At 46.9% G+C, this 19,109-nt stretch overlaps 1 protein-coding gene across 1 annotated transcript in view; it reads right to left on the bottom strand.

Moving 5' to 3' along the window:
* The window catches only part of CYSLTR1 (cysteinyl leukotriene receptor 1), a 60,580-nt gene that overhangs the window by 8,317 nt on the left and 33,154 nt on the right, over positions 1-19,109 (bottom strand). The window contains exon 2 of the mRNA XM_075322643.1: positions 5,566-5,696. Coding sequence (XP_075178758.1) covers positions 5,566-5,586 — 21 coding nt within the window. The 5' untranslated portion in view covers positions 5,587-5,696. The remainder of the gene's footprint in view (positions 1-5,565; positions 5,697-19,109) is intronic.

Genomic DNA, 19,109 nt, shown 5'->3' with positions numbered 1-19,109 from the left:
TGCATACTCACGTGGTCCTTCCTGCTGTCCGTGGTGCTGATCTTCGGTCTCCAGCCCTGCTGTCTCCCCACTGCTGCTGCTTCCGGCCGCAGTGAAGTGAATATTAAATGAGAATAATGAGCGGCGGTCGGCAGCAAGTGACAGCAGCGGCAGAGACAGGAGGGCTGGAGAAGGTGAGTTAAAGTTTTTTTTTTTCTCTGACACGTGTGTTTTCTCCGGCGCGGGACACACGGGACCGCATCCACACTACAACCGTGTGGTACGGGGGCGGACCGTGCGTCACCCGTGCTGCCGGAGAAAACACTGACATGTCAGCATGTAAAAAAACGGACACACGTACAAATGCACACGGACACACGTTCCGTGTGGTTTTACGTGTGTGTGCCTGCTACAATAGGGTAGCATTGCTGAACGTGTCTCTGTGCCGCCGGTACGTGCAAAAAATGGCAAACACGTACCAGCGGCACGGATGTGTGTCGGAGGCCTAATTGAGGTTTTATTTAAGAATGCCTCATGTAAGTCAGTAGATAGTTTAATAATATGGCAGCTGTGGCCAATACAATCCAGCCTGGAGTGTCAAATGTTCTTTTTGGAGCAAGTGGTAAAACCAGTGGTCATTTCCTGAGAAGAACAGGTAAAAGGAGTGAAGGATTGGCTTGTGGAGCGCATGTCTTTCACGAGTGGTGTAAAGCGGGCTTTACACGCTACAACAAATCTAACGATGTGTCGGCGGGGTCACGTCGTAAGTGACGCACATCCGGCATCGTTAGTGTTGTTGCAGCGTGTGACAGCTATGTTCGACTGCGATTGAACGTAAAACCGTTCATCGCACGCACGTCGTACATTTCCTTAAAATTGCACGTCATGTTGATCAATGTTCCCGAGGCAGCACACATCGCAGTGTGTGACACCCCGGGAACGATGAACAGATCTTACCTGCGTCCCGCGGCTCCCGTCGGCAATGCGGAAGGAAGGAAGTGGGCGGGATGTTTTCATCCCGCTCATCTCCGCCCCTCCACTTCTATTGGCCGGCTGCCGCGTGACGTCGCTGTGACGCCGAACGTCCCTCCCACTCCAGGAAGTGGATGTTCTCCGCCCACATCGAGGTCGTATGGAAGGGTAAGTACATGTGACGGCAATTAATCATTTCTGTGACACGGTCAACAAATTGAATGTGTCGCACATACGATGGGGGCGGGTCACATCACGTACGATATCGTATGTGATATCGTAACGTGTAAAGCAGCCTTAACTTGAATCTTCTGACCCCAATGCAAATGTTCAGATGGAGCCCCCAATTATTAGGGTATGTGCGCACACTGAAGTTTTGTTTCTTCAGTGAAAAATGCACCTTTGGCCCCAAAACACGTGTATTTTTGCTGCGATGTGGGTTTTGCTGCGCTTTTCGGTATGTTTTTGCCCATGCATTTTTTTTTTATTATATTCAATGGAAAAATGCAGATGAAAAATGTAGAAAGATGTGACATGCTGCTTCTTTCTTCTGCAACCAAAACTGCAGGAAAAAAAGAAGTGATATGCGTACAGTCTTTCGGATTTCTCATAGACTTTGGTGGGGAAGGAAATGCATGTAGTTTAGGACCACAAACTGCACTCAAAAATGCGGCAAAAATGCAGCGTGTGCACAGGGCCTTACAGATCTTTTTTAGTAATGTTTTTCTTCATGTGGGCCAAAGACTCTTTTGGGTTGCCTAGGCTCCAAATTTGGACAAATCAGTTTTCACTAGCTTTTCTTCTATGAAGTTATTCCAGCAATATTACAATTTGGAATATGTAATGTAATGTCATTTTGAATTAAATATATTTAATGCAGAATGATAGTACATTACATATTCCAAATTGTAATATTGCTGTAGTGACTGTTTGGAGGAAAAGCTAGTGAAAACGGATACATATTAATTCTAAATATATTAATATAAAATTATATATATATATATATATATATATATATATATATATATATATATATATATATATATATATATATACACATACATATATATATATATATATATAAATATATATATATATATATATATATATATATATATGTGTGTATATATATTTTTTTTTTCTTAATTTATTATTAATATAAACCGTTCATCTATATTATCAGAATGAGTATTAAAATGATATTTTATTTATGGCATTTAGAAGACCACTATCTCCAGAACATGACCCATTGTTTAAATCAGATTTTGTGCTATGAGCAGTTTATAACCCTTGTTGGCAGCTTTTTTTTACATCACAAAATATATTTAAAAGACTATACTAGCAACTTTGCAATGGTCATACTGGCCACTAAGGCTATTTTAGACTCAGAATTATTGTCCTTTCAGGAAGAGTTTTCAGCAGGCTCCTTATCAGCAGAGGCAGGTGTAAAGCTACCACTAGGGGGCACTGGGACTCAGGTGGAGGAAACGCTCCTAAGTGTAAGGTGGGCTTTACACGCTGCGACATCGCTAGCGATTGCTAGCGATGTCGAGCGCGATAGCACCCGCCCCCGTCGCACATGTGATATGTGGTGCTTGCTGCCATAGCAAACATTATCGTTACGGCAACTTCACACGCACATACCTGCTCTGCGACGTCGCTGTGACCAGCGAACCGCCTCCTTTCTAACGGGGCGGTTTGTTCAGCGTCACAGCAGCGTCACAGAAGCGTCACTGAACCGCCGCCCAATAGAAAAAGAGGGGAGGAGATGAGCGGCCGGAACATGCCGTCCACCTGCTTCCTTCCTTTTTTTCCAGTGGACGCAGGTAAGGAGATGTTTGTTGTTCCAGCAGCGTCACACATAGCGATGTGTACGGCCGCAGGAATGACAAACAACATCGTACCTGCAGCAGCACCGATATTATGGAAATGAACGACGTCTCAACGAGCAACGATTTTTCACGTTTTTGTGCTCGTTGATCGTCGCTCATTTGTATTACACGCTGCGATGTCGCTACCGGCGCCGGATGTGCGTCACTAATGACGTGAACCAGACGATATATTGGCAGTGATGTTGCAGCGTGTAAAGTACCCCTAAGAAGACAGAGGCCCACTAGAGGTAGCTTAAGACAAGCGCAGGGATAGTCAGTCAGCCAAGGTCTGAGCCGGGATGCCACATCTGTACTGCGGAGTAAGCAAGCCAAAGTCCAAGAACAAATCAGAGATTGGATGCCGGGAGAACAAGTAAGCACAGGGGAGGGAGCGGAGGTCGAGACATGGAACGGGACCAGGGTCAGGAAGACAGGGAAGACAGACCAGGCAGGAGGGACGGAGGTCAGGGAGAACAGGTATGCACAGAGGAGGGAGTGGAGGTGAGGACACGGAATGGGACCAGGGTCAGGTGAGCGAGGAGGTCAGACTAGACAGGAGGGATGGAGGTCAAACCGGGCAAGAGGGGCGGAGGTCAGGGAGAACGGTAGTGGGAAGCGGCACTTGATCAGAGTATACTCACAGGAACCAGTTGCACACTGCAGAGCAGGAACTATTACTGGCGGCGTCCCGGAGGTAACAACACCAAGATATGGCGGTGCGACCTCCGGAACGAGGCCCTACCAAACAGGCCCCTCCCCTCGGATCTATCTAACCTCGGAGACAACATATATGTGTGGCGCCCCTGACCTGGTCAGGCACCACTGAGTACTGCACCCATGCTGGGGACAGTACAAAACAGGTAATCCAGAAGGCTGACCGAGGTGTGACTACACAGGCGCATAGTGATCAGGTCTCACACATTTACCTTTGAGAGGACCCCTGGGGATCCCAGGAGGGGGCGAAGCCTCCATCTCCACTCGAGGGGTGTGGTAGAGAGCCTGGTTGCTAGGTGACGTAGGCAAGAACAGGAGAGGAGGGAGGAGTGAGCCGAAGACAGTTGAGTGGTGAAGTTCAGGGAGAGCAGAAGCAGACCCTGTAGCTCTACACAATTCTGACAACGTACGCGCAGTGACTACCGACGGGGGAGAACGGTCACCTAGTAGTGCTGCCCGAAATCCACCCACAGCTAAAGAGAGAGCAACGGAGTGGAAAGTAAGGAGACTGTCAGGGAGATACCAGGCCCAAACGGGTAGCAGGTCCCAGTGCAGGGATAGATCCACCTGTCCTTTGCCAAACCTGCATGAGGGGGCACTTTACACCCCCAAGACAACACCACAGAGTCCGCAGCCACGTAGCAAAGTGAGGGCCCATAGCTCACAGGAGGCAAGCAGCCGGAGTGACCTGGTCCAGGCTACAAGCAAACGGGCCAAAAAGAAGGGGAGAGAGGCACCAGCAACTTCCCTGGGCGACCCCAGCAGGGCTTCAAGCAGGGGTTACCCCAAAACACAACGGGCTAAGGAAGGCGAGTTGGTAGTCACCCTCACAAGTCAGCCTGAAGGACACCTGGTTCCAGCCTGGTTCATCCCAGCTACGCCCGGGTTACTCACCCTGCCACCATCAGTGAGTAAAACCCCTGAAAGACATCCTGCTTGTGCGTGTGAGTCATTCTGCGACTTGTAGTTCCACACACCTACGCGGGACCCTGGGGCATGCCTCACTCTCAGGAGGCTATTACAACTGACTGCACCCACTATCAGCCCCAGGCACCCCTAACCTGCAGTGGCGGTCTCCACTGACCGCAATTCTGAGAGTGGCGTCACGACAATCAAAATAGAGGATTTCCTACCTGTGACAAGATCCAGCCGCGTGGAGTCCCTGAAGGTAATGCACAGCTGCACCGACACCGAGCCTCGGGGCCCCACATATGCACTGGCTGTACAGAGTCAGAGCCATGCTAAAATCATTACAGCAGGATTACAATGACAGGTAACACTTTAAACCCAGCTGATAGCACAGGATCCACCAATTACAACATGCGATGGACCCTTTGCACTTGCTCCTTAGATGCTTTCATAAAAAAAAATTGGGTTGGGGGTCTGTTCAATGTAAGCTAATATACATGTGTTCTTTCCTAAAACAACAGGAAGTAGGACTCTAAAAACGTCCCAGAGACCAGTGTGAAAATTGCAATATTTCAGTTTTTTATGTTAAATACAGATAGTGATAAGGAAAGGAAAATATCCAGGGCAGATCAAAGTGCGCCTGTACAGGACCTCACTGTTGGCTAGTGTAGATGACGTAGCACGCGTCGTCCATCTAACTTCAAAAGAAGGACAAAGATGGCCGAAAGAGGAGGCGCGGGACCCGGAGAACCGAGACTGCCATCTGACCAGTCTACTCCGCACCGACCATTAGGTAGGGTATTTTGACCATCCGGTGACAGGTTCCCTTTAAAATCTGTTGGAGAAATTAGTGCTGTAAGCTGAAGTGATGGAATCTGTGAAGGAACCTTCAATTTAGATGTGTTCAGAGCCAAAGAAAACATGGCAAAATGTTCTCCTGTCCAAGAAACACCCTTGTAGCAGAGTCATTGCTGGTGCAGACCATCAACGATGGTGACCACTGATGAATCGCCATTGATAGTTGGCATCTTTATTGGCCTATTATAAACATTGGTGCAAGTTTACCGAATGCTGCAGTCACAAAACTGAATTTCTTCATTATTGAAACATTCCTATTTACCTGACTTGTGGGCGACAACATTGTTATTCTTCCAGAAGACGCTCGGGAACAGCTTCTAATTCTTGGAAAATGTCTTTTGTGGGTTTTTTTTTAACCAATAATCTTCTAGAGGCTAGACATGGTTGTAAATCCTAAAAAATTAAAGGAACATGGTTATAGTTTATACTTTCCCTTAAAATACATTGTGCATATGTGTATAATTGCAGTCAAGAAATTTGAGGACTGTTCCATGAAACTGAATATGGTTTGCAGAAGTCAACTAATCCCAGGATCTGAAATGCAGTAAATCAGATGACCTATCCTACTGCAGAAGTGAAAAACATAAAGGGGGTGGAGGGAATGGACGGAGCGCTCATCATTTTTCTTTAGTAAGCATCATTATAGGTCTCTTACCACTAGTGTCACGCTAAGTACGGGGAAGGGAATGCAAACCCTGTTTCTAGGGAAGGGGGAGATGGTGACCCCTGATTAAACCTACTGCTGGTCCCTGGGGGTCCTCACCACCCTAGATAGGTTCCACATCTATGCGCCGAGCCGGATACCTGACTCTAGGTGTCCCTAGTGCTAGACCCTAAATAGGGAACAGGTAGGATGAACTCTTTGTCAACCCCACTAAACAACTATAGAAGACACAAGGGGGACACACGGGGAAAAAGCATGAACGACTTATCATAGACTCAGGTAGACGTTCAGCAAAGATTCAGCAATGATACCACAGAGGAGTACAAGCCACCTTCTATCAATCAAAGCTTGAATGAACTGAAAATATCACCAGCACCAGCCCAAGGAAGGAAAAGATATTTAAACACCAAGGGAATACTGATCAACAGCATCTGGATGTAAGTCGAGCTCCTGCTGGGTCCAAAACGAAGAGAGATGAGTCCAGCAGGAAAGCTACCTATACCAATGAATACTGACAGCAGGAACAATGGACAGTCAGGGAGCATTCTGTGCAGCTAAATGCTGTGACCTTCTATGGCCAGAAACCACATGACTGTCTGTCACACATGACAAACCCATGACAATAAGTGTTATATATGGGCTAGTACCTAGTGATTGGTAATCACTGCCAGCTATTTACTTATACAGAATCATTTGAGCCATTATACTAACAGTGCTGATACTTTTATAGAAGCACATTCACTTAATAAATAAATATATATATATATATATATTATTATTATTTATTATTATAGCGCCATTTATTCCATGGCGCTTTACAAGTGAAAGGGAATACGTACAACAATCATTAACAGTACAAAACAGACTGCTATAGGAGGAGAGAGGACCCTGGCCGCGAGGGCTTACAGTCTACAGGGAATGGGTGATGGTACAATATATATATATATATTTATATTTATATATATATATATATATATATATATATATATATATATATATATATATATATATATATATATATATATATATATTTATATATATATTTATTTCATTTTTTCAATATCTTTGTACTTTACATTGATATTTATTTTATCTCATGTGCAGCATGAATTTATTAATCATTATCATTACCAGACTCACAAGAGTCATTGTACTCATTCAAAATGGAAAGGAGAAGGGGTTAACGCCGCGCATCAGCCAAATGAAACTGTATAGATGTTGATGAATAAACATCTTTCCTTTATTTCATCGGTCTACGCGTTTCGAGGTATAAATCTCTTCCTCAGGACCAGTACATCAACAAAAAAAAACAAAAAAAACCCTGGTCCTGAGGAAGAGGTTTATACCTCGAAACGCGTAGACTGATGAAATAAAGGAAAGATATTTATTCATCAACATCTATACAGTTTCATGTGGCTGATGCGCGGCGTTAACCCCTTCTTCTCTCCATTTTGAATGATCATCCAGGTGGGGCTGCAGCAGACGCCATTATCTTATGCTTATCAGTGGTTGTGACGTTCACAACCGAAATGGGTGAGTGTATATTCCCATATACTATACTCTTCCACCTGGCGTTACACTATCAGCGCTTCTTATTTTTAGATTTGTAGAGTCATTATACTAACAGTGCTGATGGTGCTTAGTATGGGTTATACCCCTTTAAGAATACACACACACAAACACACACACACACACACACACACACACACACTCTATATGAGCACAGTTATTTATTGCATATAGACACTTTATCTAGTTTACTCATTTTGGCACTTTATATTGATATTTATTCCATCTCATATGGAGTATAAATTAACTTATTGTTATAATTATCATATGAAATACGTGTTACGTACATTAATGTGAACAAATCTCCGTCGGCTCCCTATATCTCTACCACCATTCTATATATGTTACATAATTGTTTATGTTTTTAATATATTTAATACTAAAATAATTATTTTATTTTTTAAGTGTTATATTAGTTTCAGTTCATAGCCTTTCACTCATTTAAGAAAGTGTGCGTAGTGCTAAACTTGTTTGGAAAAGTGTATATGCTGCTATGCCAAATTCAGAAATTATGTGCATGATCGGGACCGCTAGGCTCTACAGTGCGGGGTCCCATGAAGAGGCTGCCATGTCACATCAAGCAATGCATATGTGGGCACAAATGGGTGCACAATTTTGCATTACAATTGATGAGTTTCCTTCAAAGTTGTTTGCTTATTGATCCCTGCTAGAGATGAGTGAACCAGAAAAATAAAGTTTAGTTTTCGTACCGGACACGGACTTTACTAAAAAAAAAAAAAAAAAATCAGTGTTCGAGTTCAGAGTTCGGGTACTTAACGTATGCTGACTACTCGAATGAGCATCACTGTGCTTGGGTATGCTCAGCCCAGTGCGAGCCGCTTGCAGTCTCTAAATGTCTCTCATTGGGGGCAACAACAACCGCCCCCGGAACTACTCTGTTTATGTCTGGCTGCATGTGGGCGAAGACCCAAACTGCCCAATCAGTGACTTCTATTGGGGTTCAGGTCAAGTCTGAATCCCAAACTAAACTTTATCTGAGGTCCGGATGAACCCGCCGAACTGAACTTCCACGGGTCCACTCATCTGGTTGTAGTTACATAGTCTACTATGGGGCCCTATCCTCCACTTGAGATAATTGCATGATAACTGAATATATAAAACTGGGTTTTCAAGGCTACAAAATGTGTTAAAAATAACTTTTTCTTTTTGGTTAAATAACTTTTTCAATCTCATCCCAATATTACGTGCTCACCGTAGTTTTATATCTGTATCGATGTCTTTTTCTCTGTCTTATTTTTTCAATACCGATGATTTATTTTTTCAGTTGAGAAAAAGGAAAAAAAACTGTCTAAAACATTAGTGGAAATACACTAATCATTTAATTTACTATCAATTATGACTATTACCAGCCACAGACACCATTGTGTTAAGGCCACGTTACACGCAACAATGTATCTAACGATATATCGCCGGGGTCACGGATTCCGTGATGCACATCCAGCATCATTAGAAACGTCGTTGCGTGTGACACCAACGAGCGACCGTTAACGATGGAAAATACTCACCAAATCGTCCATCGTTGACACGTCGTTCATTTTCAAAAAATCGTTGATTGTTGAGGACGCAGGTTGTTCGTCGTTCCCGAGGCAGCACACATCGGTCCGTGTGACACCTCGGGGGCGACAAACTACAGCTTACCTGCGGCCGCCGGCAATGCGGAAGGAAGGAGGTGGGCGGAATGTTACGGCTGCTCATCTACGCTCCTCCTCTGCTATTGGGCGGCCGCATAGTGACGCCGCTGTGACGCCGCATGAACCGCCCCCCTTAGAAAGGAGGCGGTTCGCCGGCCACAGCGACGTAGCTAGGCAGGTAATTCCGTGTGACGGCTCCGAACGATATTGTGCGCCATGGGCAGCGATTTGCCCGTGACGCACAAACGACGGGGGCGGGTACGCTCGCTAGCGATATCGCTGCGTGTGACGGGGTCTTTAGTGTGTAAGGACTTGGTCAAACCACAAAGTATTCTGGCTTTTTAAACGCATGCAAGTGTAAAAGAAGTGGTTATATATCATGTTATTGATATGGTTTTGGTGCGAGTTGGGTTTTTGATAAATTTAATATATATATAATGTAATATATTTAATATATTTATATATTTATATTATATATATATATATTGTAATAATATATTAAATATTTAATAATAAAGTAACAAGACTACTGTAAAATGAATTATTGCCTGTTATGGCCATGACCGGGCTCTCACAAATGAAAGATGGGAGTTATGAATATATTTCATCGACTTTGCTGTTTCTGAAACTCCCATAGATATTATTGGACTATTTTTACTATACTTTGCATCTAATGACTTATTATTGTGGCTTTTCGTGCCTGATTGGGGTGGTGTTATTTACAAATTTCATTACTGGTGACTGATGGCCTTGTGTTGGCTAAGTGGTATGGTGCCTTGGAAAGTTGGTCCTGGAAACCTGTTGGAGGCTATTTTTGCTGAGTTCTCTATTAAGGAAGAGTTCTAAGAGCCGTTAGCTATATGTCTGTCAAATGTCATATAAGATTGAGGAACTAAGATTGAGATGCGAGAGAGGTTCCAACGAGTCACCGTGAGCCCGAGGAAAGAGGCAGCTAAAACTTGTTTAGCGACTCGAGACAGCCAGTTGTTGAGAGGAGTCTCTCTGCGAAGCACAGAGAGTCTTCTGCTGTGAAGAATAGATAGTTCTACATACAGATAACTCCTGAGAAGAAGATGATTAAGACTGGCCATACATATTAGATGGCTGTTGGCCGAACTATGCTTCAGTGAATTGTTAGGCTGACCGCTATCTCAGCCGACACTCCCATAAACAGGAGCATTTGCTCGGCCGAGCACCCCTTCACACGCACTCACCTGCCCTGCAACGTCGCTCTGGCCGGCAACCCGCCTCCTTATTAAGGGGACGGGTCGTGCAGCGTCATAGCGACGTCACACGGCAGGCGGCCAATAGAAGCGGAGGGGCGGAGATGAGCAGGACATAAACATCCCGCCCACCTCCTTCCTTCCGCATAGCCGGCGAGAGCCGCAGGACGCAGGTAGGAGATGTTCCTCGCTCCTGCGGCTTCAGACACAGCGATGTATGCTGCCGCAGGAACGAGTAACAACATCGTAACATCGGTCATTTCCAAATCATGGAAATGACCGACGCTACACCGTTGATACGATTACGACGCTTTTGCGCTCATTAATCGCATCAAAAAGGCTTTACACACTACGATATCGACAGCCCTGCCCTGCGACGTCGCTCTGGCCGGCGACCCGCTTCCTTATTAAGGGGGCAGGTCGTGCAGCGTCACAGCGACGTCACACGGCAGGTGGCCAATAGAAGCGGAGGGGCGGAGATTAGCGGGACGTAAACATCTCGCCCACCTCCTTCCTTCCGCATAGCCGGCGAGAGCCGCAGGACACAGGTAGGAGATGTTCCTCGCTCCTGCGGCTTCAGACACAGCGATGTGTGCTGCCGCAGGAACGAGGAACAACATCGTGACATCGGTCATTTCCAAATCATGGAAATGACCGACGCTACACCGCTGATACGATTACGACGCTTTTGCGCTCATGAATCGTATCAAAAAGGCTTTACACACTCCGATATCAACAGCGACGCCGGATGTGCGTCACTTTCGATTTGACCCCACCGATATCGCACCTGCGATGTCGTAGTGTGCAAAGGGCCCCTAAGGTTGAACTAGATGGACCTAGGTCTTTTTTTAGTCCGTGTAACTATGTAACTCATGAGAACTAGGAAAGAAATAAAGTTTATCTACAGCTAACTGAACTGTGTCTGCGATATTCTTAGGACATAATCCCAGCCTTGACATCTTACACACTGACCACTTCTAATCATTAAATAGGACAGAAGTGAGATTCCACCATCAGATATTTATAACTTAGATAAATGGATACAGAAAAATGATGTTATTTATGAAAGCTTTCACATAACTCTTAAAACTGTAGAGTCACATGCAAGGGGCTCAAAGGGGTTGTCTACTACTTCTGGTCACATGAGTATGACATCAGCACAGGTCCTGCAAGAGAAAAAGTGAATAAACGGTATAATACGGTACTTATGCTAATTCTAACAGGGGGAGGAGATAACTATGAATATATTATCTGATCCTCAGCTGCTGTCACTCAACAAGCTGCCGATTTTACAAACTTTACTTTCTTGGGTTTCAAAATCTAACATCTGAGCTGACCACTACAGGTATGTATAGACTCAGCCTGATAGTGCCAGCATAGCCCTGGCTTTAGGTTATATACGAAAATCCTGGTGATTGGTTCCCTTTAAAGATGGATGTTCACACTTTAGCTCAAGTGTTATAAAAAGTAAATCAAACCGTTCTATACAACTATGCGGGTTACAGGAAGGGTTAACCAGAATTAAACTAAACAGCAATGTAGATCACTTGCAGACAATAAACAAAACATTCACGAAACCTCCTAAATATACAATTCCATACAAACGGCAACCATCTGCTACATTTCCGTGTGCAGTGATGACCAAACACAACGTACATATTGTGAACTTGTGCCACCACAACTCGAAGACAAATCCCACTTTTAGTAATTTGGCTATTACTTAGGTTGTAAAACTCACATACATAGTGGCAAGGCTTTTCATGTAAATTAGAAGCTTTTGGTACACAGGCAGTATTACAAAATTATTATTTTGTTTCTCTAAAGCGGGCTTTACATCCTACAAGATCGTTACAGCGATCTCGTTGGGGTCACGGATTTTGTGAAGCACATCCGGCCGCTGTAGAGATCTCGTTGTGTGTGACTCCTAGGAGCGATTTTGGATCGTTGCAAAAACCTCCAAAATCGCTCCTCGTTGACATGGGGGTCCTCTCCCAATTATCGCTGCTGTCGCTTGGGCGAAGTTGATCCTCGTCCCTGCAGCAGCACACATCGCTATGTGTGACGCCGCAGGAACGAGGAACCTCTCCTTACCTGCCACACGCCAGCAATGAGGAAGGAAGAAGGTGGGCGGGATGTTCGTCCCGCTTATCTCCGCCCCTCCACTTTGATTGGGTGGCCGCTTAGTGACGTCGCTGTGACGCCGAGCGAACTGCCCCCTTAAAAAGGAGGCGGTTCGCCGGTCACAGCGACGTCGCCGAGCAGGTAAGTTCGTGTGACAGGGCCGTAGCGATAATGTTCGCTATGGCAGCAATCTTCACATATCGGCGTAATGATAGGGGTGGGTGCTATCACGCTCGCCATCGCTAGCATCGGCTAGCGATGTCGCAGCGTGTAAAGCCACCTTTACTTAAAGGGGATTTTCCCATCTCCATGAACCTATCCAATATGTAGTCGATGTAACAATAATAATATTAGCAAATACCTCCAATTAGAAATGTAGTATAGTTCTCCTGATTCACTATATCGCTTACCTCATGTTCAGGGCATTGCAGGACCTTAGGTATCCATGGTTATGACCATGAGCAACTAACTAACTTTGACTATATGTGTGGTCATAACCATGGATACCTAAGGCCCTGCAATGCCCTGAATATGAGGTAAGTGACATAGTGAATCAGAAAATTGTATTACATTTCTAATTGGAGCTATTAGCTAATATTCTTATTAGTGATGAGCGAGCATGCTTGTAACTACTCGGTACTCGCACGAGTATCGCTGTACTCGGGCTGCTCGGCGGGGACCGAGTAATCTCGCGATACTCGTGCTGTACTCGTGGTCTTCATTTCTGCATGTTGGCGCTCTTTTGAGAGCCAGCCCTCATGCAGGGATTGGCTGGCAGACCACTGCAATGCCACAGCCCTGTTAGTTGTGGAATTGCAGTGATTGGCCGGCCTGCACAGCGTGACCGAGCCTTTATACCGGCCGGCGCGCTGTGCTCTGCTCACAGCTATCCAGACAGTCAGTGCAGGGAGAGTGTCGCTGATTCAGGGAAAGCTTTGCGGCCCTTTATTGCTTTTTCAGTTGCAGGGCTGCAAACAGTGTGACCAAAAGTCCTTCTCAGGACTATTCTAGTTGTATACAGGCAGGCAGGGTATAGCCAGGTCGGAGTACAGTAGCAGAGTCCTTCTCAGGACTATTGTTGCTATATACAGGCAGGGTATAGCCAGGTCTGAATACAGGCTAGTGACCAGAAGAGTCCTTGTCAGGACTATTGTACCAGTATACAGGCAGGCAGGCAGGCAGGGTATATATAGCCATTCCTAGTGGTGACCGTATACCAGCCTTCATCATATCTGGGGCTGGTGTACACAGTGTAAAACAGTCCAGATAGTGTCTGACTTGTCTGTAATTGTCGCTCCCCAAAAAAACCTGTTAGGTTCTTATTGCGTCCGTGCTTGGATTTTAAAACCGCACGTGTGTGCCTGTTGGTGGCAGCGTACAGGTGCACTTGTGTGCAATTTCCACAAACTTTGATATAACGCACAAGTAGTGAATATACACGTCAGCAGTGCACAGCATTGCAAAATGCGCAAGGGCATTGGCAAGGAACAAGGAAGTGGACGTGATGGTGGTGCAGGCAGAGGCCGAGGTCGTGGGCAAGCTCTAATTTCGCCACAACAAAGGGCCACATCTAGTCGCTCGCACGTCCTGTCCCAAATTCTTGGGGACCGCAGCAGTACACCGCTCTTGAACCAAGACCAGTGTCAACAGGTTGTTAGTTGGATAGCGGATAATGCTTCCAGTCAGATTGGCACCACCACAAACACTCTGTCTTCCACACGGTCAAGTGTCAGTAGCCGTGATACTGCACCGCACATTTCTGAACCTGATCCTCCTTCCTACCACCAGGCTGAGTACACGTCCTCCTCGGACATTAATGATCCCACACTTGGACACTCGGAAGAGCTGTTCACGTTTCCATTCACACATTCTGGCCTCTCGCCAGCTCATATTGAAGTGGGTCATGAGGAGATCGTCTGTACAGATGGCCAAATATTTGAGCAGCCACGTTCTCACGAAGTTGGCAACGTGTCTCAACAAGTGGTGGACGATGATGAGACACAATTGTCAGGAAGTCAGGAGGAGGAGCAGGGTGCGGAAGAGGAAGACGACGTGGTGGATGATCCAGTAACTGACCCAACCTGGCAGGAGGATATGCAGAGCGAGGACAGCAGTGCACAGGGGGAGGGAGGCGTAGCATCACAACAGGCAGTAAGAAGCAGGGTGGTGGCCCCAGGCAGAAGTCAGGCAACCGTTCCCCGGAACAACACGACGACACAAGGTGCCTGTACAAATGTTAGGTCTTCCCGAGTCTGGCAGTTTTTTAAGTTGGATCCAGATGATTCAAAAAAGGCCATTTGCAACACCTGCCGTGCCAGCATCAGCAGGGGTACCAAAACTAGCAGCCTGACCACCACCAGCATGATCAGGCACATGTCAGCCAAGCACCCGACTTTGTGGGAAGTACAACAGAGTCGAGGAGCAGTGCTTGCTGATGTCACTGCTACGTCTTCGCTGGTTGTGCATGCGAGCCAATCCCCTGTCCATGCTGCCTGCGAACAAGCCTCCTCCACTCCTGCACCTGCAGTTGCCTACGCAGAAAGAACACCATCATCAAGCACGTCCTTGTCCCAGCGCAGCGTTCAGTTATCCATTCAGCAAACCTTTGAACGCAGGCGCAAATACACTGCCAACACCCCACATGCCACAGTTCTAAATGCTAACATTTCGCGACTGCTTGCGCTGGAAATGTTGCCTTTTAGGCTGGTGGAGACAGAAGCATTCCGTGACCTGATGGCGGCAGCTGTCCCACGTTACTCGGTCCCCAGCCGCCACTATTTCTCCCGGTGTGCCGTCCCCGCGTTGCATAACCACGTGTCACAAAACATCACACGTGCCCTGAACAACGCTGTTTCACCCAAGGTCCACCTAACCACAGACACGTGGACAAGTGCTTGTGGGCAAGGCCGCTACATCTCGTTGACGGCACACTGGGTTAATATTGTGGAAGCTGGGACCCAGTCTGAGCGAGGGACGGAACACGTCCTTCCCACACCAAGGTTTGCAGGCCCTACCTCAGTCAGGGTTTCACCCACACTCTACAGCTCCGGAATGTCATGCTCTTCAGCCTCCTCCTCCTCCTGCGCATCCTCATCCACTGTACCCTCCACACCAGTCACAAGCTGGAAGCACTGCAGCACTGCCTCGGCGAAGCGGCAACAGGCTGTGCTGAAGCTAATCTGCATAGGTGACAAACCCCACAATGCAGAAGAGCTGTGGACAGCTCTGAAACAGCAGGCAGATCACTGGCTCACACCTCTGAACCTAAAGCCAGGAAAGGTCGTGTGTGACAATGGCCGGAACCTGGTGGCGGCTTTGAGGCGAGGCCAGCTGACACATGTTCCATGCGTGGCCCATGTTCTCAACCTCGTGGTTCAGCGGTTTCTAAAGTCATACCCAGAGCTGTCTGATCTGCTGGTAAAAGTTCGCCGCCTGTCTGCACATTTTCGAAAGTCACCTACTGCTTCAGCCGGCCTTGCCGGCTTTCAGCGCAGTTTGCATCTTCCGGCTCACAGACTGGTGTGTGATGTCCCCACGCGTTGGAATTCAACTCTGCACATGTTGGTCAGGATATGTGAGCAGAAGAGGGCAGTTGTTGAGTACCTGCATCACCTAAGCCATCGGGAAATGGGTCAAACTCCACACATAACACCTGAGGAGTGGAGATGGATGTCCGACCTATGCACCATCCTCCAAAACTTTGAGGACTCCACCAAGATGGTGAGTGGTGATGACGCCATTATTAGCGTCACCATACCGCTACTCTGCCTTCTAAAACGGTCTCTGCTGAAAAACAAACATGATGCATTGCAGGCGGAGCGCGATGAGTTGCAGCAAGAAACAGTAGTGGGTGTGGGTGATGATAACACACAGCCCAGCCTCGTCTCATCACAACGTGCAGTGGAGGACTATGACGAGGAGGAGGATGAAGACATGGAGCAACTCTCCGGCCAAATTGAGGATATGACATGCACACCAGTCATATCCTCGGTTCAGCGTGGCTGGCCAGAGGACAGGGTAGATGAGGAGGAGGAGGAGGAGGAGGACAGCATGTTCAGTCATCTTGTTGGTCAGGCTACTGAAGTCCTGGCTGTTAAGAGTCTGGCGCACATGGCTGACTTTATGGTAAGCTGCCTGTCTCGTGACCCTCGCGTTAAGAACATCTTGGCCGACAATCATTACTGGTTGGTAACACTGTTAGACCCACGCTACAAGGAGAACTTTTTGTCTCTTATTCCCGTGGAGGAGAGGTCAACCAAAATGCAGCAGTTCCGGAAGGCCATAGTCACGGAAGTAGGCAAAGCATTCCCCTCACAAAACGCTAGCGGCATAGGTCATGAATCAGTGGACAACCGAGGCGTACAGCCGAGAGAGGCACAAGTCCAATCCGCCAGAGGTAGGGGAACAGTCTTTAAGATGTGGGACAGTTTTCTCAGCCCCTCACGTACCACAGCCCCTGAGGTGCGGGGTAGTGCCACAAGAAATCCTAAGTTTGCCCAGATGCTGAAGGAGTACCTTGCAGATCGAACAACTGTACTCCGACATTCCTCTGTGCCTTACAATTATTGGGTATCCAAGCTGGACACGTGGCATGAATTGGCTCTCTACGCCTTGGAAGTCCTGGCCTGCCCTGCCGCTAGCGTTTTGTCAGAGCGTGTTTTTAGTGCCGCAGGTGGAATCATTACAGATAAACGCACCCGCCTGTCAACTGAAAATGCTGACAGGCTGACTCTGATCAAGATGAACAAGGGTTGGATTGGGCCAGACTTCACTACACCACCAGCAAATGAGAGCGGAATTTAAAGTTTGCCATGTACCTCCACTCACCCATGGGTACACACTTCTGGACTTTGGATAATCGCTGGACTGCTCCTCCTTCTCCTCATGCGCCACCATGATGATGACCGTTACAAATTGCAATACTTAGGCCTTTGTTTCAGGTATACCCCCAGTGGTAAATTTTTTCGCCCATTCTTTGCAGAATGGACATTACAACGACAGGAGACCCGCTCCTTTGCAATGGGAACAATGTTTTGAGGCCCTCATGCACGTCTCTACCCAGGGACAACGTGGAGCCTCCCAATTTTTGTCTGCCCTGCCTAAGGGCTATACTATAATACACCCACTTCCTGACAATGGACACTTAATGTTTTGAGGCCCTCATGCACGTCTCTACCCAGGGACAACGTGGAGCCTCCCAATTTTTGGCTGCCCTGCCTAAGGGCTATACTATAATACACCCACTTCCTGACAATGGACACTTAATGTTTTGAGGCCCTCATGCACGTCTCTACCCAGGGACAACGTGGAGCCTCCCAATTTTTGGCTGCCCTGCCTAAGGGCTATACTATAATACACCCACTTCCTGACAATGGACACTTAATGTTTTGAGGCCCTCATGCACGTCTCTACCCAGGGACAACGTGGAGCCTCCCAATTTTTGGCTGCCCTGCCAAAGGGCTATACTACAATAGACCCACTTCCTTACAATGGGCACTTCAGGTTTACAGGCCCTCATGCACGTCTGTATGCAGGGGCATTGGTGAACCTCACAATTTTGGACTGCCCTGGCAAAGGAAAATACTACAAAGACTCACTTCCTCAAAATGGGCACATTAGACTCAAGAGGCCTTCATGTACGTCTCTTCTCAGGGACATCGGAGTGCCACACAATGTTTTCACGTAAAATCTTTCATGTATTAATCTCAAAAAGTAACATACACCAGCTCTATCTCACTATTGGGTATGTGCCCTTAACATTTCCGCCATGAAAAATCATTTTGGGGTCATTTTGGAAGGTTTTCTGGTGAGTCCGTAAAAATGGCGTAAAACGCGGACAAAATTGTTCACAGCTGTGACTTTTCAGTGATAAATGCTTCAAGGGGTCTTCCCCATGCTGTTGCCATGTCATTTGAGCACTCTTCTGAGACTTTTGTGACATTTTTAGGGTTTCTCCATGCTGCCGGGGGGTCATTTCACAAAAATACTCGGGTCTCCCATAGGATAACATTGGGCTCGTTGCTCGGGCCGAGTACACGAGTATCTTGGGAGGCTCGGCCCGAGCTTCGAGCACCCGAGCTTTTTAGTACTCGCTCATCACTAATTCTTATTATTACAAAGCAGCGGGGGTAGAGAAACCGGGCACAGCTAATCCAAGGTGAAGTGTTGTTGTTGACTCATTCCTGGTAACAAAAGAGCCGGGTGCACATCCCAAGGCACAGACCATGTGTAAGATCCAAGGAGAGACAGAAGCAGGCGGCACTCGTCGGCAGCCAGGTGACGGTATTTAATAAAGCATCTTCATGCAAGAAAACAGGGCACAAGTGGTAGGGGAGGGTGAAGGAGGATCACAACGCCGGATGACGACGGGCTGTTTCGCACTCCTTGTTCTTCCACGGGTCCTGTGATGACCCTGTCACAGGACCCGTGGAAGCATGAGGAGTGCGAAACGGCCCACCGTCGTCCGGCGTTGTGATTGTGACATCATCGAATCAGTGAGGGATTACATGAAGAGACAGAAGGATATGAGCCTACATCTACAGAAGATCTGTGGTTAATTTTCCAATATGTTTGGAAC

Source organism: Anomaloglossus baeobatrachus, chromosome 9 (genome assembly GCF_048569485.1).
Source record: "Anomaloglossus baeobatrachus isolate aAnoBae1 chromosome 9, aAnoBae1.hap1, whole genome shotgun sequence".
NCBI classification, from domain to species: Eukaryota; Metazoa; Chordata; class Amphibia; order Anura; family Aromobatidae; genus Anomaloglossus; species Anomaloglossus baeobatrachus.
The sequence above is the reverse complement of the archived record's forward strand: the minus strand, read 5'-3'. Positions and strand labels throughout refer to the sequence as shown.